The 16,775-nt window shown below is 36.6% G+C and overlaps 1 protein-coding gene across 2 annotated transcripts in view; it reads right to left on the bottom strand.

Annotated features, from left to right (window-relative positions):
• TMEM131 (transmembrane protein 131) overlaps nt 1-16,775 on the bottom strand; it is a 97,514-nt gene that overhangs the window by 49,914 nt on the left and 30,825 nt on the right. For both annotated transcript variants that reach the window (XM_083806392.1, XM_083806393.1), the window contains 4 exons: nt 16,732-16,772; nt 9,121-9,189; nt 1,623-1,746; nt 624-740 (listed from right to left, as the gene is read on the bottom strand). In XM_083806392.1, the coding sequence (XP_083662518.1) occupies nt 624-740; nt 1,623-1,746; nt 9,121-9,189; nt 16,732-16,772 (351 nt within the window). The remainder of the gene's footprint in view (nt 1-623; nt 741-1,622; nt 1,747-9,120; nt 9,190-16,731; nt 16,773-16,775) is intronic.

The raw sequence follows: 16,775 nt of genomic DNA, 5'->3' as shown, positions 1-16,775 counted from the left end.
CTTACACTGACATATTTAGAACACAGGAAGTCAAAATACCACCTTTTTTCTGATACTCTGAAATAGATAGCAACTAAAGGTTAAAAAGATGTGAAATATCCCTTAATGATATCACTGTGGAACAAACTACCCATATGGGAAGGGTTTTTCCTGTTGTTTTCTAAATTTTGCCATGTAAGACTTATTATCTTTCAACAGTAGGATTTCTCTCACTTTTCAGACTCTTTCATCTGCATGGTTTATCTTTTTGAATTTCAAGTGAATAGATTTCTTTTTTGCCAGCTAAATGAATAAAATTGTCTTGTCATTATATCAGATGAACACAGAGCAAAAGAATGAGCTAGATCACTGCAATTAACTGCTCAAATAACACACAAAAAAAGCTGTTGGAAGGATTTAAAATCCTATATAATTCCAGCAATCTGGCTTAACAGTACTGCCCTACAGATATTTGCTGCGGTATTGCATTACAGCAAGCAGCTGGGAAGGAAACTTCTTCAACTAGGCTGAAAAATATTGTTGAGCAAATATCCTTGGGTGGTTAAATACACAGTAATAGATACAGTTGTGGCTGATTCACACTTTACAACTTTTTCTGACAGAATGTTCTGCACTTCTCTTACCTGATAAGTAAATACCCCATGGTTAGAAGTGTTAATAAATAAAGTGTTCTCTACATTTCCCACTACTCTTGCGAGGAAAACTACATCGAAGGATGTATTGCCTCCTGGAAGAATTTTCTGGAAAAAAAAATTAAAAAGAACAGAACTGTTTATTGAGGTCATTGCACCTTGCAGATGAACGAAATTTTGTGATACAGAAGATTCCTGTGTGTTCTTTATTGAACACTGAAGTTAGAAATCCTGTTACAGATTAGGAGAAAAAGCACAGAAGCCTGTAATAAAATAATCAAAATAACAGTATTTTACAACTAATGTCTAGTGCAAAATTATATTTAACCGTATTTTTAAGCTGAACTGTAAATTCAGAATTGAATGTTGCACAGAAATATTTTGGACTGAGTTTAGAGAACATTGGAGAAAGGCAATTACAACTGAACTTTATGGAACCTGCTAAACCACAGGCCCTACATACAAAACTGAAACTAGATGACTATGTCTGACATTAACTTGGTTAAGAGTTAACCCTACTGATACCAAGCTTTTCAACTTGCAAGTTCCCGTGACATGACTGTAGTAGTTACACCTGCATTAAAGTGACTGCTTCAGGCTAATACCACTTCACTGGACCTACAATTTTCACTAATATTCTAAGAACAGCATGTTCCTCTACACGTTCTGAGGTACAGTACACTTAATCGTCACTTCAGCAACAAGGGATGTCTGCAGTTAAACTGTCCGTGACAGCATATACTTCCACCTCTGACAGACCTCCGACGAAATATTTTATTTCTTCTCTTATAGTAGGACTTGCACGTTTCCATGCTCTGTTCAAATTTGCTTGGTAACCGTTTTGAGATCAAGAACCAATGCATCTTAAACACTTTAAGGTATGTAATTATTGCAATAAGTAGCTCTGTTACAGAAGCAGCAGGGCAAGCAGGAATCAAGTTCACTTTCGGGAAAAATAAAAAAAGTCTTGGAAAAAGCACAATAGCTTACCCTATTTTGAAAAAATGACGCATGAAAATGCGATGTTGTAGCAGATATTGATACTAATGTAATTGTTTCTTCTGAGCTAGGGTTATGTAGGTAAACTTTTTCCATTTTTGGCATTCCAACTGGCCTGTCAAAAAACAAAACATTTTAAAGAGTTAGAATTCTGGAAAACAGAACACTGAGCTGTGCCCCTTAAGCCAGATAGGTACAAAGCAATCATGAACACCGACAATAAGACTTCGCATTAAATGCTGTGAGTTTTTTTCTGTTCTTTTTTTTTTCCTTAAATAATACGTACATTTAATCTTAAAGACAGGATTCATATTTTTTCTGTTCTCTTATTGAATACTTTTTGTGAAGGTTTACTTAACATTGTATCATCCTGTAACTTGGTACCTATCCAAAAAGAAATGCTATTTTTCAGGTTTCTATTTCACAATCAGAAGAAGCAAAAATTTCTATTCCTAGGCTAGAACCTTTAAATAATCCTCTTTAAGCATTCCTTCAGTGACATCAGTATAGAAGGACTTGAGCATTTTATCTGCTTTGTAACTGAAAGACTCTCATAAGCCAGCAATTTCACAGTTAATTCATTGTTTAAAGAAAGCAACCATGCCTTAAACAAGTACTTTCTGATTCTACTGACACAAAAAAAAATGAATGAAATTAAATAGTCCAACTCCTCCAATACTGAAGAAAGCTTTCAGTGTCTCCTGAGGATCGGCTGTCTATTCCCAATTCTCACTGCAATTTCTCATGCTCTCCAGCTGAAGACAAGTTCCCAGCACCTTGTTGCAACTCTTGCTTGCCATAGTGCAGTTTCTGGACATTTCTCTTCCCCTTGGAGAGCTTACTGAGCATGATCAGAAGGGGAACCCATCCTCTTCCTCTATGACATTGCACTTGACTGAGTCTTCATAAGAGGAGCTTAACAGCCAACACCGAAACCAAAGCAGAATAGTTCCAGCCAACTACAACAGCAGGAATTGACAGAATATGAGGTAGATTTTGAGCACTGTATTACTTATGAGCAACCTACATGATGAGCATATCACCTGTGCTCTCAGCAGAGAACCAACTATGTACAGAAAACGTAGGATTGGAGTTGATTTAAATACCATTTTTTAATTATGTGTACCTAACGTGTGAAACAGCACAAAGCCAAGAGAATCGTGTTGAATGAACTGCTAATACTGAAGTGCTAGCCTGTTCCTGTCAGAAGGGGAGTGGGGAAGTAAAACCCATTATCCCTGGAAGCATTCCAAATGCTAACAAACTCTTAAGGCATGACCACTTTTCCTATACTGAGGTGAATGTAAGTCAGTATATTTGAAAGGCTAAAACCTACAAAAATAACTGGTAAGGAAGCAGTCACTTGACAAACACCACAGTTCACTGAACTTCAGATTCCAAACTAAAACCCCACATTATAGGTGAAAGGCAAAAGTCCCTACAAAAGGAATTCTATTGCTAGGACTACCTTTTATTTTACTATTTTGTTGACCATTCTGATTCTGTAACAAGTCTAATTATTTTGTTTTCCTCAAATGTTGCTTTCCTTGTGTACCTTAAGCTTGATGTTAGCCAAATCTACGAAAACATGAAAAACTTCTCCTGTTTTTTCCTCTTATCAGACATGGTAAAATTGAGGTAAAGCAATGTGCACCAGACACCTTTGATGAACCTACATCCAAGGCAAAAACCAGCTAAGGGATGCTCTCCAGGCTGTGGATTACCGAGCCACAACAACTTGCACAAGTACAGTGTTACCTGGTGCCTAGTTTTGCAGAATTCCTGGAGCAGTTACAGCTAGCACATTTCATTGCAAGAAGCTGGTATAGATACGCACCATCAGGCAAACATGAATTGTCAATGCGTGCAAGAATTTGCTCCTGATCTTTTGGTTCTGCAAAATGCTAGGTCCACCTACACTGATAAAAAGCAGATACATCGACCTGGATGAGAAGATGGTAATTAACAACGGTGAGGTGCCTGTTCAAATGGGTAAATAAAATAAGCCTATGTTGATGTTTTTTACTGCTGCACCTCAACTCTTTCCAATATCTTAGTATCTGCAGTACACTGTAAGCACATCTTTGTAATGGAATTAATTTCTACTCTAGGGATCAAGAGGCAGATTGTTTTGACTAAAGGAAACCAGCTCCAGCAAGAAGTTGGGGAGACAAGTCCTTGAGCTACTGGCTCAATCTTAACTTGGAAAAATATTTAACTATTCACTATAAAGCAAACATGGATTGAGAAACTGTCCTTTTAAAAGAATAACTACCATTTTTTCTTACTGCATATAGTTTAGACACTTCTGTAAAAAAGATGGCCTAACTTACAAAAAGTGATACCAATCCATTTGTAAAAAGCAAGTGAAGGAAATTCAGCCGATGCATTCTTCCTCGTCCATCTCCTATTTTTTCAGTGAGACTAGAAAGAAAAATGAAGTCAACCAAGAGCTTCCCACTCAAGATTAGGAAATGCTTGGAGTTACCCCTGGAGACTGAAAGCGAATGCCTTCTGTACCCTGCTGTTAAGAAGATGCTAGCTCCTCACATGAAGGAAGCCTGTGTGGTGTTCAAGAGTAGGGAATTAGTGAATCAAGCACTCTTCCTGTTTGACACAGGACTATACACATCGCTGGCTGAGCGACTCATGCATGCTACTTCACTAACTGAAGTTAGAGTAACTGAAGCACAGGAGTTTGAGAATGCAAATACGTCTCATTAACTGAGAAAATCTAAAAAAAACAGAAGGGATCTGTATACTAGCATATAGGCCAATTGTTTATCAGCTACCAGATTATACCATCTTTTACCAAATCAATAAAGTTCTTTTCTATTACACTTGACAAAAAAAATTGCGCCCATGTAACATACAAAGCAGCAAATGCCTCATTTTATACGAGGAATCAAAATCTGATCCCATTAGATGCATCATGATTTTTCCAAACAGTTAGCAAAACCCTGTGTTCAAAACACCACTAGTTGAGTCCTAACCAATAATGTCACCAGCTGTGATTTGAATGAAGTTAGTAGTGTAATAAGCTGTTGTTTGATTTGGCAGCATTTCTACATGCAAACAAAAGCAGAGGTAGATCTGGACTAAATGGCAATTTACTGTCAACAGTTTCTTACATTTAACCGACTCCAACAGAAATGAAAATTTCATTTTGCAACATTAAAAAAAAATCTAACAATCTCAACGTTGAAGAATATCAAATGTACTTTATAAATGCTTGGCTGCAATTGTAGGTACCTTGGAAGCCCTTTCACCATTTATAAATATACCTGTTTGAAATAAAAGATTCTTACAACATCTAATGATTTGGATAAACACTTCAGCTGATAAAATTCTCTGCTATTTACTGTTAAGAGATCAGAGTTCTTGAAGGAGAGAGATCAATTTACTAATTTCCCATGCTCTTTTTTAAATTTAAGTCATACAATTGCAGCAAAGTCTCAAATATTTGAGCACTGCCAAACAATTCCTTTCAAGGCTATCTCAAGCCTTCAAAGATGAAACATCCTTCCAAATACTACAGCTCATAGATGTGAAAATTCTACTAGAGCCCCCTAAGCAAAATATTTTAAAGGAAACAAAACAAGATTGTTGATAAACAGAAAACTGAAAGACAGCTTTTCAGAATACTGCCCTACAACCAAGAAAACTTTGTTTGTAGAATGGGACCTTGCTCAAAGTGAGCGATGCAAGAATGCCTATCCACCACAGAAGCACAGTAAAAGCATCTTTTCACATGCTACCATTCATTACTCTGAAAAGCAGAGGTAACAAGACAACTTCAGCTTTAAAATAATTTAACATTTAAAACCTTTGATGGTAAGCAGTTCTAGCTTATATTGTTAGTATCCTAAACTTCCCAGTACCCAAATACTCCATTACCAGTAGTTCTGCCAGAAGTTAATCGCAAAGAACTTACTAACTTTACTTTTGATATTGTCAGAGTTGAATTAACCCAGATGAAAGCAATGTATCCAGATTTATCAAGATTCAAGTTTCATCATAAAGCATGTGCAAAAAGAGTATAAGCTACCTGGTATCAGTAGTGTTCATCTAGATGAGCCACCTGCGAGAGCTCCAATATGAAGATGCGTGCCAAACAGAGAAAGTCATAAGTAATGACTGTACTGCCAAAACAACCCCTGAGCAACCAGCTCCCAAAGTTATGGAAGACAACCCAATGGTTACTCTTTTCACAATAAAAAACAGAAGGTTTTTGTGTTAAAAAAATCAAAATAAAAATCAAGAATTCCGCTTAGTCTAAGCAGTTCCCTGGAGCACTGATCTGAAAGAACTTGCCTCAGTCCCACCCCATTCCCAGAGGCCTAATGTGTAACAAGAACGTTTGGGATCTTCTGAAATGAACTAAAGATTTGCTTATCATAACACAGAGCACACACTTCCTTTGATAAATTTGTGATTACCTGGACTGTCTCCAAAGGGGTAAAATATTGTATTGTTTGTTTTATATTAAAACAGCATTACAAAAACCACCCATTATAAAACAGAAGTTTAAAGCCACTGAAATCTCATCTCCAGGTGCAACACAGGATGTGTGCCAACAGCATCTATTTATCAAGTGAATACTGATTTTGATTTTCTACAATCACCAGATAAAATAGCTTTTAATAAATACCATGTGTTCACGTTGCCATATTTTTGAAACATCTGATTAAACCCAAAGAGTATTAGCAGATGAAAAATATCACAAGGATAGGTTTAATACCTTATGGCTGAAATTAAATAGTGCAACCTTATTTAGCCTAGGAATGATACTACACGTTGATAGTTCTGCATTAACACAAACTTTGAACAAGCTTACTCTACTAAATGCTACCTACTAACAAAACCCTGTTTAGGTACAATTCTTACTAAGAAACTAAAGATACATTTTATGCCTTTTCTATAATCCATTATTAACACAAAAGGAAAAGACAGAAATTTAGCATGAAAAGCCTGCCTAATTTAAAGCTATTGGCTTTTTGCCTTTAAGTCTGCATTATATGACTTCCAAGGTGCTTGGCACCTGCAGTTTATTCACACCATAAAGCTGAGTTACTCAGCATTTCTCCAAGTTGGTTCACTTTAAAATCTATATTTAGGCATTAAAATAAAAGTGAGCTGTGGGGCTCCAGATCAAAAACCTTTTCTAAAGCTCTTTTTGACATCTTACTGAAGTTTTAATAAATTAGAAGATGATTTCTGCATGAAGTTATGATGAAAACTATGACAGCTAATTGAATGATCATGTATTTCTAGATTTAAAAAATAAAATGAAAAATAAAATACATAAAGAACAAAGAATACATAAAGATCTGACACACAGGATTCCTATTTAACTGATAATAATTAGCAATCCCCTGGTACAGTTCTGTATTTATTGTACAGAATCGTTCATGCCTTTCCTAAGTAATTGATTTGCATTACTTTTAACAGTGTACTAGAGCTATACTATTTTGGTGCTTTCAGCTCTGACAAGAACACCTTACATAAAAAGCCAAAATATAATGAAGAACAGCTAAAAAAAGAAAAGGAAGCATCTCTGGAAATCCACAATAAAAGCGTATGCAGCTTTCTTCAGAGAAGCATGTAAACTACAGATGACCTTTAAAAGTAACATACTTCAAACTACATCAAAAGAATACTTCATTCATATCCACTGAGAATCAAAAAGCTATATAAAATATAATTTTAAATGTCAAATTCCGTAATTATATAAGTTGAAAACAATTTTAAGAGAAATTCACCTAAAAACAAATCAATAAGCAAGTCTATACAGGAACTCAAGTTACACTGCTGAGCAAACTGCTGTGCAAGTTTCTGAGTCTGTACTGCACTCACCATTATAATTTAACTATAACATAATGGTGTTTGTTATAGCAAAGAAGCAATAAAGCCAGGCTTACCACTATGTATCTTACTACTCAGTTTAGAACCTCGATATCCTCTTAGCTATGACCAGTTACTGACAAATAAATAAGAAAAAACATTAAACGCTAGAGATTCTGATACTTTGAACAAATAGTAAAGAGGGGAATAGAGTGATTTATGTTGTTTTTCTAATCAGAATATTACGAGTTCATGGATTATTGTATTTCTGTCAGACTGAGCACAGATAACCTCTATAGAATGAGGCATTTCCATATAGCTTTGCTATTTAGTGACATTAAGGTGTGGTGTTTTTTTTGGATAAAGGCTACTTCTGGAAAACCACTGTCTACAAACAATATTACAATTACAGCTTTTCCTTCTTCAGAAATGCATAAGCACGCACTGTATCAATACGCAGGAGCCTCCTTGAATATATCTGTAGTCACTGCACTGACCATACATTGGTATTTCCTACAAACAAGGGGTACTATAGTTTTTATTAATAATTTGTGATTTATTTGAAAACAAAACAGCCTTTCATCCAGAGGCAGTGCTGGCTGGAGATGGTGGAAATTTATGTCACAAGCAATACCGCACTAGGGCATGCCTGGTCTGCTTTCTTTCTACCTTGTTGAACTGTTAACAACACATAGGAAATGTCATCACTTCGCTTTACATTGTGCCAAAATACCAGTCAAGCACAGAAACTGCTGCACCTCTGCACACCAAGACCGGAACTAATTTCAGCTGTTAACAAGAAAACGATGGTAGCTACCTATAACACAGTAACCAGTCACTGGTAAGAAGAAACTCCATAGCAGTTCTCATGAGAACTGATTACAAATGGGTAACTCTTAAAAAAAACTCTTAAAAACAGCCTTCCTCCTTCATGTCTTCTATCTTTTAGAGAAGTCACGTTTGCTGTAAACCACTCAATTCATCCACTGAGAATCAAAACAGCAACTAGGTGTGAGGTGGAACACAGGCCCAGTCACGGAGGAGCCTCAGAGCTGCATGTTCACAACTCCACGTTACTGTTTTAATAACTGCAGATCTATTGACAAAATTTCTGACAAAGTTTCTTTTCGTACTGGACCATTTCACAGCTTACAAGTTGGTCAAACACTTAAAAGAGTAGAACTGAGTGTGTAAGCACTCACAAGAGCACTAGAACAAGCTGTGAGGATGAAAAGAATATTGTGCACCTTTCAAGTTGCACCTGCCACCAAAACAGCTGTAAAACGGACAGACTGGAGTACCAGCTCTCTGAGGTAGGATATTTATAGGCAGAAAGGTAGCATTGCCTCAGTATGTTAGAGGTCTAAATTGAACAGTTTCCATTCTTCAGAGCAGTTGTACAAGGACATATTCCAGCCCTGGGTACTCCGTGGAAGTGATTTCTACACAAAGACTGATGTGATTCTACACAAAGACACGATGTTTAAGACCACATACACCGGCTCTCTGGAACATGCAGGTCAACTACATGTACAGATGAGGTAACAATGCAATCCATATACACAATCTTTTCCTTCAGTTTTAAATGCTCTTTAGATTTATTCTATTTGCCTAAACAAATTAATCAAAAGATGTGTCAACTTACTGTTCATGGAAATCTAGCATCGGTGGCTCGAACCGGAGAGGTCGGCAATTTCCCCGATATAGGGATACACTGCAAGAAAAATGAAAATGCTCTAAGAGATACTGTAGATGATACATTTTTGCTCCCTTTCATCTTGAATTGCCCTGTCTTAGCAGATTTATGAATACTAATAACAGCATAACTAATTCAACAGAAGAAACAGACTGACAAACTTGCCCAGTAAGAATATCACAATTTTACCAATACTACATGAATATGTCGTGCCTACAAGAAAGACTACCCAAGAGTACAATTTTTAGAAATCGATATAATAGAAACATCAGTCATCGCTATTTAGAGGAAAACTAAGTATAACAGTAAACTAGATAGGTTTGTATCATCTGTCAGCTATATCTAAACATCCTCCTCAGAATATATAACAAAGACATTCACATGCACATCATAAGTTTCTCTACTTACAACCACACTAGCACATAAACCATCCTGAACCAATTTGCTGGTACTGAGGCCATATGGGAGAAATCAGCCCATGTCTCTACTGTTAAAATCTCTTCATCTACAAAGTACAACTACTTTGCTCTAGAAACATTCCTTGGCTTTGCCTGTACTAACCTCCTGCTGGTAACTGTTTTGGAGAGTGCTAGTAGATGAAGGCTAAAACTTAAATACCACTCAAACAATCCAGCAGTAAAGACCGTAAATTATCTGGAAATATTCTCTGGTACTGCTTATTTTACCAGAACAGTCGTAGTCAGAGAGCACAGTCAATAAGCCACAACTTAAGTTACAACAAAGAATACAATGGCAGTTTAATTGACAGAAACATTTTCTCTTTCACAATGAAGAAACTGCAACCACACTTCTGTATCTCTGCAATTCAGTAACACTCTGTCTTGGGCTGGGTAAAATTCATATTCACACTATGAACATACAACAGGGAGACAACGTAAAATAAACAGGAAAGGCTAAAGAATGGCTCGAGATCAATGGCTGCTAAATGGCTCAAGGTCAATGGCTTTGCTTTTTCTTTAGATGCTTCTTTTTCTGATAGTAGAATACCACTTTTCTTCAGATACTTGGTTTCTGACTTGGCATCAGCAATGACAAACTCCTGAAGACTGAATTGCAACCAAGCATCCTGAGTAAACAGAGCTGCTCCACAAAGGCCGCCAGGGCAACTGAACCACCCAATTCTGCCTCCACAGAGAGAAAAACAGAGAGGTAGAAGATGCCTTGTGGTTGGGCTTATGACAGCTGAGGTCTTAAACTTGATCAATTTAAGTCCATCCAGCATGCTTCCAGGAAAACTAATTATCGATCAAATTCGGATGCCCTTTCATAATCCAGAACCATTTCAGCAAAGACGTTATTTAGAGGAGTAAAACTTCTAAAATGGGTATGAGATTTCCCCTGTATTCTCTCATGGCCTAGATTTGGGCAACTACAACAACAGCATATTTTATAACAAATTCAAGAATTCTCAATGATTCACTCCAGTATTCTATAACAGAATCTTCCCGCTTCAAGTATAATACATGTGTAATAGGGAGGTCTATTTATGTTGATTGTTACAAAGCTCTCCAGGTTTGGATGTTGAACCATTTTCAATGCTGATTATAGCTTAGCCATTAAAAATAGCCTTATTCACATGGCAAAACTAAAACACTATTGGGATAAGAGTAGGTATAAAACAGCTTTAGTCACACACATCTCAAAACAGTAAAAGTGAAGGTGCAAGACACAGTGACAGGAAGAACTGAATTCAAGTTTACAGAAAATAACAATTCTTGCTACTGTTAAGTGTTGCTATGACTTGGACTATTCAGAGAGCACTTGGGTATACCTTTTCAGTCTAAAACCAAACCTCACAGGAACACATGCTCAGCAAAACAAAAGTTAAAAAGACAATTAAGTTGGAAAATTATATTAGCATTAATATTTTGAAAGGATAAAATGAGTTTAGAACAAGTCTTCAAAGTGATCAACTCACTTTTCAAAGTTTATTGTAAAATTAAAAAAAAACGTTTTGAGTGCACTTTTTAACTGAAAAGGTTAAAAAGGCCATGCATCTCTATTATCAACATAGTCCTAACACTAAGTGGAACTACTTTTCTTCTAGAATGATTGTTAAAGCAGTTCTTTCAATAATACTCTACAATTTCTCCCAATTTTAAACCTCTGAATAGTCAGCCATGCAGCACCTCTGTTGTTGTGTTTGGTTGTTTTAATGAAGAACGTATTTCTCGGTAAAATGAATCAACTTTTAAAAAGTTACCAGAAATATTTATAATATTTACAAAACTGATTGCAAAGATCCTTATTTCAAATGCATTGAAAACAGTCAAGAGTCACTTAACCTAATTGCAACAATCAGGACATACGCAACTCCTCACATACTTGAAAGGTTTAAGTATCATTTTCTTAGAATTCATAGCTATGTTACCCTGAATAACCATTTAGACAACACAGAATTTTTAAATGGCTATATTTTGGTAATGGCAGCTACATCATAACAAATGCCAATTATAATAAAAGTAACTGTAATGAGGTTCAAATGGGAACAAACAATATAGGAATTCCCAAACTTTGTCTACTGAAAGGCCCAACACGAGTCAACTTGCAGCAGACCTACAAAATGATGATAATGTCTGCTCTGCTGGGCACTTGCTCACTGAAGACTGGATACACCCATGGGTAGGGCAACTTTACAGCATAATGACATTTAAGTTAATTATTATGGATGCATGTAGAGCTATTGCTTGCTTCCCAGACTTACACCAGAATTTAAACATTTTTCTTTCCCTACCCCTCTGAGTTGTCTAATCTTCAAAGTCAAAAGAACATGAAAAAAAGATGCAACTGAATGAGAGAGAACTACTGACATATGCCAACAAGCTCCAGCAGACAAGAATTAGCCAGAAGTCATATGAGTCTATGAAGTATCAGGAAAGTCTAGTTCCTCATAGTGATTTAAGATGGTCCCTACACTTTTACCCTTCTGTGAGAATTCTGACTTTAAAAGTAAGACTTGAGAGTGAACTCCAATCAGTCCTGGAAACAACCATTTCCCTCACTGTACCATCCATTCTGTCACCAAAGAGAGAAAGCATTTACCTAAACTACTAAAATAACTACTTTTGTAGTAGAACATAAGCAGAAACAGCATACTACAAGATGTGATTGAAAAAAGGTAACAAACTCCCAAAAAGTTTGATCACAGATGCAGTTATACAGATGGTTAAAATATCGATGCCTGGGAAGACTGTAGGGGAAATAGATATCCACCAGTGCCAAGATACAATATTCTACTATCTAAGAACATTCTGCAAAATTTTATTAAAATGTTTTGCTGCTTACCATAGCATGCTATGCATTCAATTTTAATCACCCCCACACACTCTGCATTTGGACAAAGCGCTTGTCAAATATAATATTTATGGAGTTCTGCAAAGTTGGGCAGTAACTGTTTTTCTGTATTCTCACTTTACCTTTCTAGCTGTTCTGGGATTTCTGGAGGAGGTCGGTGCTCTGTGGAATCTTATCTGTACCATCTTTAATTGCTACTGCGGAAAATTCAAATCTAACATTACTCTATATGTATTTTTCCCACGTTACTTTAACATTTGTTTAAAGGGTTTTACTTCCTTTCCTGTGCCATAAATAAGCAATAAAAAGAAATAAAGACAACAAAACCATCAAATGACAATGACATTTCATGATTTTAGCAACATTTAGGCTCTTAGAAAGCCACTACTTTGTTATTTCTACTACCAAAAAATAGAATGAAAATATCTCCAAAAATAGCTATGTGAATTTTTAAAGTAACAAACAGTCAAATTTCTCATAATGGGAACTTTTTATGCCAGAATGTCCTTGAAAGAGTCACCTAAAAGCAGAACATTTTTGGCTAAAATAGTAAGTAACCAATCACATTTCCCCAACCATATCCAGAATTTGTAAATATTAAGAAAATAAGGCTGAGCTGCAAATATCCGAAGATGTATTCAAATTTTTACAGTTGAAATGATTTTAGAAATATGGGTATTAAAAGCAGCCTCAGGGAGAATGTTAGCTCTCACAAAACATTTGACCCTTTAGATATTTGGCAGTAGCCACAGCTATAAGCACAGATGAATAAAAAACAGATGAATAAAAACACTAGCAAGAAAGGCTTCTCGTAAACTACACCCAGCTAGTGCCTGGCTCAGTTATGCCAACATTAACCCTTTATCAGGAAAATGTACTCATAATATCAAAAGTTAAAATCCAAAGTTTTCTTCCTTAGGGGTTGTCTGGGGAAAGGGTGGGGAAAAGATGGAGAGAAGCTTGAACAGATGCACTGTAGCCTGATCACGGGCAAGAACAAAACAAATTAAATGGCTAGTTCATTTCCCTCCTTCCAATTAGTGTTAAAAAGCAGATCAAAGAAATGAATAAACTGTCTAGGTGGTGAAGATCTACAAGCTGTACCAAGAAAGATTATAATCATTAATAAGGACTGTGAAGGATAAGTCATCTATAGAAGTTAAGCATGTGGAGGAGACACTCAGGAGATTTCAGCAATGCCATTTAAAAAAATCACCTAGAAAGAAAATACCTATAAAGAAAAATGCATGCAAAAGCAGTAACTGGGGCGGGGAGGGGGGGTTGTTGGGAATTGCACGTTCATTTTGCAACACAGCATTGAAAAGTTTGCAATGCTGGTCTTTATCACACTGCGACAGAACGACAAATAGGCCAGTGATCTTAAGTGGAATGGGCTGTTTGTATATTTCTTTTACAATATGAAAATGAGGAGATTTTTCAAATCTGCAAAGCCACTGTTTTTATCAGAACACACTCTAATACACCAAAACTTCAAACATAGAAAGCTATCTTCTTGGACGAGAAATGAAAAGAAAGAAAACTGGAAGATCTAATCTGTGGCCTAAGCCTCCTTCTCAAAGACCACTGAGAACAGGTCTAATGAGCAGGGACCTGGGGATGTTGGTTGATGAGAAGCTCAACACGAGTCAGCAATGTGCACTTGCAGCCCAGAAAGCCAACCATATCCTGGGGTGCAAATCAAATGAAGCGTGGCCAGCAGGGCAAAGGATGTAATTTCCCTCCTCTGCTCTGCTCTCATGATACCCCACCTGGGCCCTACGTTTGGCTCTGGGGCCCCCAGAGCAAGGAGGACACAAATATTAGCATGAGTCCAGAGCAGGGCCACAAGGATCAGAGGGCTGGAGCACCTCTCCTGTGAAGACAGGCTGAGGGAGTTAGGGTTGTTCAGCCTGGAGAAGAGAAGGCCCCAGGGAGATCTTATGGCAACCTTCCAGTACCTAAAGGGGACCTACAGGAAAGCTGGGTAGGGACTCTTATCAGGGCGTGTAGCGATAGGACAAGGGGTAATAGCTTTAATCTAAAAGAGGGTAGGTTTAGATTAGATATTATAAAGAAATTCTTTACTGTCAGGGTGGCGAGGCCCTGGCACAGGTTGCCCAGAGAAGCTGTGGATGCCCCATCCCTGGAGGTGTTCAAGGCCGGGCAGGATGGGACTTTGAGCAACCTGGTCTACCAGAAGGTGTCCCTACCAATGGCAAGGGGTATGGAACTGGATGATCTTTAAGGTCTCTTCCAATCCACACCATTCATTGACTCTATGACCACAAAGTTCTGCTGTTTCTTGGGAGACAAAAAAGTTGCACATAATCCCCAAGTCCCAGTAAAGGCACCTTCTTTTTGCCATGGAGACACAATGATTTAAACAAGATATTATTTCACTTAAACTCCATAAAGACTGACTCTACATAAGATGAAATACATTAAACACAGGTCTTAGAAGTTCCATCATTATTCCTTGATTCATGTTTTCATCCTTGCAATCTGACTGACATATGCTACAGCTATACGTGCTGCAATATGTGGAAAATCTATGCTGTAGCATGAAGTGGAAACATTAAGCTGAGAGACTTCACAGATGAGAAATGAACAGATAGAAGTCCTGAAGGGCAGAGAGAAGCCTCCATTGTTGGGGAAGGGGAAATAGGAAAGATGTAGGGAAGGTGCAGCAACAAGAATTTTCAAGTTTTATGCAGACTTTTTTGACTAAGCCAAACTTCTTTAATTAAAGAAGTAAATGAGAAGTTAGGATAATACAAGTTTGACAAAATTTACATTACCATAATACAGAAATTGCCTCAAGCTTCAGATTAAAATATGCAGTAACTGCCTTATTTCAATACATAATATTAACTCTTCTCTTTCACATTATCACAATAAAGATAAAGTGAGTTTATATTTTAATTTCATCTGAAGACTTGCCACATCCTCAAATTCTTCATGTTTGCTCTTTCCTCCTATTACCCTGCTTTCCAAGTTCACTGAGAAACCTAATACAAGGTAAGCCAAAAAACTTAAAATATTTTCATGCAAAACAGAAGATTTACATCACAGGATTTATGTCAATGTCTAATCAGGAGGCAGCAGAGTCTTGCAGCATGTGATAGAAATAGAATGAAGGCTTTTTAGGTATAAATTGAAAAAAAGTCATGTTCCCCCCTTCCTTCCCCATCCCCACCCCCAAGATTTTTCAAAACTTCATGCGAAGAGGTGCTCTTAAGCCCACATTTAGGCAACCTAGAACTACATACATAGCAAAATAAGAACTTTTCATTAACTCTTCTGAAATTATGTAGTTTAGTCCTTCCCCTAGATTTCTTTGGAAAGAAATGGAAACAGCTTGTGAAAAAGTCTAGCTGTATTTCTTTAAATAGATATGTTGTACATCCCATCTTGTTGAATGCTATTATATAAGAAAAATGCTTCATTATTTCCGTTCAATGCATACCATTAAATGCAATGGAGTGTTTAAGGAGTCTTCAGAAAAAAATTAGGGATGGGGGGGGGGGGCGGGGAATGGGGAGGAAGAGGCCCCTTTTGCTTCTCTAATACTACACATGCAAAGTTCTTTGCAAGAAAAATGAGTATTGGAAATAACATCAAAATTGTTCCTCAAAAGGACCCCCAGAACTTTTGAAACATGCAGACAAACCCAATCCTTTCTCAATAAAACTTCAGTAAAACGATACTAGTAGTCTCTACAGTAGCAGTCTCAGTTTATCGCCCCTCTTTATTTACATAGAATCACTCTGTGGTATATATTATAAACTGAATTAAAGAATTCAATTTATTGATTCTTCTATTTCTTATTTCATATGCTAAGTGATTTAATTGTCCTAGCCTTCTCAATATTAAAAATACTATTACTCACACAGATACAGTGGGTATTTTCAGTATAATAGTGGAGACTCTTATTAGCAAGAAAATTCTTATCAAGTATGAATAAATTGAATCATTTTAAATGCATAAGTAGTGTGTCCTTCCTCATACATTCAAAGGACATAAAATGTCTAAGCAAAGGCATTTTATCTATACAGAAATACTTTAAAACAGAAGTATTAGAAAATGTTTTACATTTAAAAATTTCTCTGTACAATACAAATAATTGAAAGGTTACAAGATTTGTACTTGATTTTTGTTTACACAAAGACTTCACTATTCTTGCAAAAAATATTAACAATCTCTCAATAGGATGTCTGGATTAAACTGTCAGACAATCATGCTTACCTTTTCTGTTGATATGAACTGAGGCCTATAGTTGTCTCAGTCTG

This window comes from Anser anser, assembly GCF_964211835.1.
Source record: "Anser anser genome assembly, chromosome: 1".
Lineage (NCBI taxonomy): Eukaryota > Metazoa > Chordata > Aves > Anseriformes > Anatidae > Anser > Anser anser.
The sequence above is the reverse complement of the archived record's forward strand: the minus strand, read 5'-3'. Positions and strand labels throughout refer to the sequence as shown.